Raw genomic sequence first — 6,983 nt, 5'->3', positions numbered from 1 at the left:
GCTATGTATGTGCCGGACGTGTTGTAGACGCACTGACTCACAACAGAAATTATGTTGTCTGGTACACCACCCTGCCCAGTTCTTATGAGGTGTCCTCTAGTTCGTGACCTTCAAGTTAAAAAGGAGATGTATTCATTTTGTGACATCCTTAGCTTCTCCCTCCAAGGAGTACAACAAAAATATGAAAGTTTACATTTGTCATTCTGTTTTTGTTGTTTTTTTGTTATTTACAAACGAGAAAACACACAAAGCTATTAAAGATTTTTTTTTATTTTGAAAAATCTCCTTTGTGTACAGCTGATAAGCATATTATACAGCAGATAGGCGAGTCATTTAGACGATAAGGAACCCAAGTGTTATCAGAACATAAATATAATACAACAAATTGGTGTCATTCAGACGGCATTAAAAAACGACACAAAATCAAAGAAATGTTAAGGATTGGCTGATTTTTCAATCACCCCATATCACCATCAACAGTATCTCAGGTATTCAGATGCCATCGACAAGCAGAAGGTAGAAATGTAACAAAACACGGACATTCCAATTATTGTTACATTCATCTGCATCAATACGTACATTTGGACACACAGAGGTCCAAAGTGACAGCACTGAATCTGCTAGCTCGCCCACACAACACTAGCATGGGCATTTCCATTGCTCGACAAGCAGAGCTGCACACAGGGAAAAGTAAAAAGTCACAGTTTCTTCTCATATCAGAGGTCTTTTCTGATTTAATTGACAGACCAGCGGCTGGAAGTCGGCGATGAGCTGCTGATGGACTCTTTGTGGGACTGATTCGGGCTGTGGCTGTAAGTGGGGGAGTGAGTGACACTTGGGCTGCTGGGAGGTGTGGAAGAGCAGGAGGAAGACTTGGATTTAATCTGCAGCCATTTGTCTCCCAAAGCCTTGGTGAAGTGGTCATCGACAGACACGCTGATGGAGAGCTGCTGGGAGCGAGCTTTCTGGTAGTTCACTCCGAGGCTCCTCTGAAAATGCTCCTCAACAACATGGTCATAGTTGCATCTGGAAATCACTGGAAAAGAAAAGGGATGAATAATAAGGTCAAATACGCACCTGGGTGAGTCAGGAAAAGTGAATGGATATCTACATTATGATGCATGTGTGACGATTAGGGAGTGACCGTCTGGGGCATGAGCTCAGTCACAAGATTGTGAAACTGACCTGATGAGGGGTTCCTGTGGACCTCAGATCGGCAGGAGGGGTTCCTTGATGAGGAGACGCAAGTAATCACAGAAGGACGGATCTGAAAAAAGAAGATGGGTCATTCATTAAATCCAAAGACACAATTTATGTCTGCATTTATAACACAGCGGCTCTGCTTTTTGTTTTCTCTTCGTCCCTGAAAATTCGTACTATCATCTAAACCGGGCTGTGCACTTCAACAAAATACTGTACAAAGTTCAATTTGTACACAGGATCATTTTAAAAACGATTAAACGGGTTTTGTTTGCCCATAAAAGTTAGATTGCCATATGCAGGTCAAAGGGAGAGCAGTCTGTTTGGTCTTGTTGATGGAGTTGATGGAATTCCTCCCTCCATTGCTCACATTTTCTTCCTGAATCTGGCTGGATTGCATAGCTCGGACAAGCTTAGGCCTGTTAACACTCTTGGAAGTAGAATTCCTGTGCGGTTTTATTCACTGACTACAGATGGGAGATGTACCACTGCTGTGGGTAGCCTGGAGCTACACTGACACTACAGAGGAACTGCAACTGTTCATACGTTACGACAGCCCAAATATCCATGACCTTTGAGAGAAGCACATCGAGGACACAAGAAGCACCTGTTTTGATTAAATTACCTGGATTTGCGTGGCAGCAGAGCTTTTAGTCTTTTCCTCTGTGCTTTCAGGGTCTTTTCTTGGTTTTTTGATGAGGGCGAGTGGCTCATCCATGACTGGTGCATAGTACATGTGGGTGGGCAGAGGGCTGGTGGGGCTGGGTGTTGGACTCCAGGTAGACGTGGGACTCTGTGGCCGGTTGAACACTGCTGGTGCTGCTCTCTGGGACGCTTTGCCACTGCTTCTGTTCAGGGCCCGCTCTCGCCTGAAACATTTATTCATTAGGAAATGTTACATCTCTTTGACACCATTTGAATTTGTTATTCTAATATGTTGTAAACATGAATAAACCAACCTTTCCTCCAATGTGAGACCTCTCTCGTGGCTTCGCTTGCGTTTGACTGGAAACACTGTGGGGACTCGAGCCCGATCATTTGCAATATGTCTGTATCTGTCTTCGCTCCTGAGATGGGGCTGACCTGAAAAAACAAAATTAAAGTGCAGAATTAGAATAAGAGGCTTTAAAATGTGTTATGGCTATGGCTCATTTGAAAGGTCAAAATGTGAAAAACAAATGGCCATTTACTGGCAATGATGATTTTACTACAGGTGAGTGATGATGAGTAACTGCTTGTTTTGATCCATGACATAAACCTGCATGACTACTACTATTCGTGGGAAAATGTTTTTTTTTTTTGGGCCACCGTTAATTGTAAACTCAGTTAAGTTGTAGAACTCGAACTACCAGATTAGGGAGAGTTACAACAGTACACAGCTGATTCAGTGCTAACGGTAAATGTTGTTTTTCTGCATGATATTGGCCTTCAGCCCTATCATCACACAAGTAAAAGGGCACAATCAACAGGTTTTGTTGGGATGAAGTGCCACACATCTTAAAGAGTCTTTAAGGAGCTTGATTTGGGCGGCACCCATTTATGAAAGGGACAACTAAGTGAACACACACACACTGGATCTTTGCTATTACACAAGTTGAAACACATTAACCAGAAGCGGATGATGTCATTGACGTGTTGAATACGAGAAGTGCACTGTACACTCAGATTGCAAGTTAAACATTATTTTCCATGTTTTTATAAAGGATTGATCATCATTTATTAAATTCAATCCAAGTAACAGGAGTTATCATTTTAATTCCATTGACTCTTGTGGTTCTTGTCTCACAGCAGTAAGCTCACACGTTCAAAAGTCATGCATATCCAGTCAAAATAAAACACACTGTTGGAAATTGTAAAGGCAGAATAATTATACTGTGGCCTATTTTTTGACTATATGCTCATAGCACTTGAAAGCCACAATGATGTGAGAGTCCATGAACTATATTTAAATCAACCCATCAGTGCTTCGAATAAGTCACAATAACATCTATTGAAATCAAACAGTGAGATGATTATGTTTTTAGAATTGTAAGACAATGAAAACGGTTCCCTGTCTTCACACGTCAAGTCCTCCAATCCACATTTACTACTGACTTCAGAGGGTGCCATTGTGGAGGGGCAGGTACAACCACACCTATGCTGATTTTCTAGTGCCTCGGGCATGGATATTTATTCCCTATTAGTATAAGGAATATGCTGCCTGACCTTCTGCTTTGCTGTGTTTACAGAAACAGAGCCTAGTAACACAATTGACAGAATATGGGTTCAATCTTGAGAGTAAGTAGTAAGTCTGAATCGGGATTCCTTTATTCTTTACTTTAAGTATAGATTCCCTTTATGAAACCCACTTTTGTATTTTCTTTATGACACACTTTTTTTGTATGATACAATACAAAAAAGCATATTTCACTTAAAAGTTGAATGTAGCTTTTAATGTTCCATGTGACTGCCATCACATCTAATTATTTGTATTTGATAATGTATCTACATTAATACCATGTCAAGAACAAAAGGTAACTGCCACTGTAGTGAATACATATGGGTTTGAAATGACACGATCTAAACACATAAACCAATATAAACTAAAAGTAAAATACACATAAACTTGATTCAACTCATCAAGGTAACACAAGTATTGTCTCTCATCACAAGTATTGTCTCTCATCATAAAAGAACCATGGGAATCATGCTCACCTTCTAAAATGTAGACCTTGAAGCCACTGCTCATTCGGGTAATGTATTGGAAATTAGCCACAGCCATGGCGCCTTGTCTTTGTCTGAGTGAAGCTAAATAGCAAGGAGCAACTTGTCTGCTGGAGATCACAGGACACAATGAGCCTCAGTTGGAGATTGTATTGGAAAGGTAATGAGATGCTGGGTCTGAGCTCCGACAGGTAACGTATCAGGGGATTGCAGATAGGTGCAGTGGCTTCCCTTTGACTCATTCCTTGTATCCGGATTGGCTGCTGCAGAGGCCAATCAAAGGCCCTCATTCACCCGGGGTTGTTATTGTTCTCTACGTGCAGAATGAGCTCACAGGTAGTTTAGTCTCAAAGGTAGAAAGTGTAGTTGCTAAATGCCACGTTACCACAGCATCCACACTGATTAAAGGAGCTTTTGCGTTATTCAACACTTTCTTTGGTACAAGAATACACCTCTGTTAGCCATTAATCACCGTTTCACAGAGATTTTTAAGATTTCTCCCGAAGTGTGCCTTTTGTTTCCCTCCATGGAATCACCACCTGTCCCACTCCCCCCCCCCCCCCCCCCCGATCTGCAATCTCACCAAACTGCATTTTTTCAAGCTCTTAGCCCACCGAAGCTCCAGTCATTCCACTGACGTGCCCGTACACGCACGCAGCTGTACTGTGAGCCCGCCTCACCAGTAATCCAACGGCTTTTGTTGATGGCCAGACAAAGACTCCTAAGTCCTGAGAGTGACGCTACCATGAGAACAATCTGGCCTGAGGAGTTTGGCCCCTCTAAGTCTTTGGAGGCCACTCACTCAGATAATGTGTGGCATTGGGAGTCATCTGAAGGAAAATCATTAAGAGTGGGAATAATATGTTGATATATGCCAACATATCAATCATATTCAGTATATTTAGACGTTAAAGCATTATAATCAATACAAACAATCCTCTGCCCTGCCCTGGTATACATTAGTCTCTTTCAATCCATTTAATACTGATTGTCCTAACAGGGCGATAGCAGCTGCTAAAGAAGGGCTGCACATATAAAGGGTTTACTGTGAGTATGTACATGCAATGTGTTGTATTGAAGCTACACACTGCCCCCCTACGTTAGTACACTGCAACAACATGCCATCAAAACCTACACGGGGTTACTGCATACTATTAAAAACATCAGGAATAACTTGTTGTTCATATTCCTAGTCTTGAAAAACATGTTGGCTCACTGACCCATTCCACGCAGTGTTTCTGATTTTTAAAATGCAAGGAATCTGGGTTTAAAATGCAATGTAATCTCATTAACGTTTTTCTAGTTTTGCAGCATTCATTTCCTCATGCCTCAAACATCTAGAATATGAGGTGTAGGCAAGGACATCTCTGCAGCACAGTGACATTTCATTTAAAATGGCATTTTTACACACGCCTCTTGGAATTTGAAACTTGCATCGGGCCATAGTGCGATTTTGATAAAATGAAAATTAATTGTGCAGCCCAGAGAGATGATTATCATAGTGCAGCAAAGAGAAACCTGTTTCTAGAATAATATTAATTGTATTTCATTCAATTGAATATTAGTGTTAACTATTTGTGTATTTTTAGTATAGTTTTAGCATATTTTGTTTCAATAAAACAAGATAATGCAAATCTCCCATATAAGAAACTGCAATTGCTCGATGATCTTCTAGAAGACTCAAGTGTTTACACTGCAACAAGTATGTGAAGCAGGGAGTTGCTCAAAATGAATATCAGTTCTCCGTTAATAATTCAGTCTATAGTGGTGCAAAACAAAGATAGAGAAAGGTTACTATGCAGAAAGAGTATATTTAGAATATAAACACATGTATTTTGAAATGTGGGTCCTCAGGCATTTCAGTGCTCAAAACACTGGACATGTTGCCAAATTAAGTTATTAAATTATAATGTAAACATTTGAAATGGTGTCCAAGGAAAGAGACATACAGACTGAACAACCAGGTTCATCTGCTTCCTTTTAGTGCTCCTAATGGTATTTGCAAGGTTCCACCGCACCCGCAGAAAAACAAACAAGCTGACGACTGTCAGACTATCGGCAGTTGATCAAATATGAATCAATACTCGGTTACTTTACTTATTTCTCAACTCAAATGTTTTCAGAAACATATGTTAGTGTACTGTTTGGCTGTGAAATTAAATAAGCCGTCTGCCATATATAGTCAATTTGTCCTTGAGCAAGACACTTAACCCTGAATTGCTCCCCGTAGCTGTGTCTACGGTGTATGATTGTAAGTCGCTTTGGATAGAAGGTTTTAAAATCCAAATATAAATGATGTCTTGTCAAAATATATTTTAATTAACACTTATTTGCAATGCAGAAGATGCATTCAAAATCAAAGTTTAAGCTCCAATATCCTACACATCTGACATTTTAATTCTTTTTTCATTCTTTTTTCAGCATAACAGGCTATAATATCTACCTCGACCAGAAATTATTCAGGTGATTAAATTGCACAGTGTATCTGTGTCACCACCACAAAGACAGTACAGTTTCCATTCCAAGGGTTGGGACTCCCTGGGGGGTTGTGTTGATTACTGACTTTTGGGTGTCACCAACAGATGCCGCATCCTTCTCAATCTGTATTGACTCTTCTGAAAATCAAAAGTAACACACTGGGCCAGCGCCCTGAAATCTAAACAGTAAGTGTGCCACTGATGCATTATTGAACACAACAGGATGCAATATCACATCAACACCCATATGCACCCTGTGGAGTCACAGCGAGCTCATGTCTGATAGAGCGACGCCCCTTACACTATCATCAGCACCACCATCATATCCCATCATATACGTCAAGTCAGACAATAACAGGCTGAACAATACAGGAAGTTAAATAATATTCAGTTGAATAGCTTAAAATACTTTAAAATTGGCAAGCCATTTGAGTGATTTCAGCTGCCACTTTAATGGCTGCAATTGCAAACCTTTTTTCACTTAAATGAATTCATTGATTCTATTCATTTAAATCATTAACCTTTTGGTCAACGTCAAAACAAATTCTAAGTGCTTGTTTTGCATGACATATGCCGCCAAATATTTAGTTTACGATGACATAA

General features: G+C 40.3%; 1 protein-coding gene across 1 annotated transcript; it reads right to left on the bottom strand.

The window, feature by feature from the left end:
* Positions 1-283: 283 nt before the first annotated feature.
* On the bottom strand, positions 284-4,094 carry vgll4l (vestigial like 4 like). Its single transcript, XM_034542701.1, has 5 exons — positions 3,895-4,094; positions 2,160-2,283; positions 1,826-2,069; positions 1,186-1,267; positions 284-1,036 (listed from the first exon to the last, which is right to left on the bottom strand). Exons 1-5 carry the CDS (start codon positions 3,959-3,961, stop codon positions 735-737), a joined length of 819 nt encoding a protein of 272 aa, XP_034398592.1. The 5' UTR covers positions 3,962-4,094; the 3' UTR covers positions 284-734.
* Positions 4,095-6,983: the final 2,889 nt, after the last annotated feature.

This window comes from Cyclopterus lumpus, chromosome 9 (assembly GCF_009769545.1).
Source record: "Cyclopterus lumpus isolate fCycLum1 chromosome 9, fCycLum1.pri, whole genome shotgun sequence".
Classification (NCBI taxonomy): Eukaryota; Metazoa; Chordata; class Actinopteri; order Perciformes; family Cyclopteridae; genus Cyclopterus; species Cyclopterus lumpus.
This window is presented reverse-complemented; position numbering and strand designations above follow the sequence as displayed.

Excerpts from the sequence above, each read along its gene's own strand:
- vgll4l (XM_034542701.1), bottom strand. The coding sequence starts at position 3,961 with ATGGCTGTGGCTAATTTCCAATACATTACCCGAATGAGCAGTGGCTTC. Across the intron at positions 2,284-3,894 it reads CAAGGTCTACATTTTAGAAG|GTCAGCCCCATCTCAGGAGC; the intron begins GTGAGCATGATT and ends TTGTTTTTTCAG. Across the intron at positions 1,268-1,825 it reads CTGCTGCCACGCAAATCCAG|ATCCGTCCTTCTGTGATTAC; the intron begins GTAATTTAATCA and ends TTCTTTTTTCAG.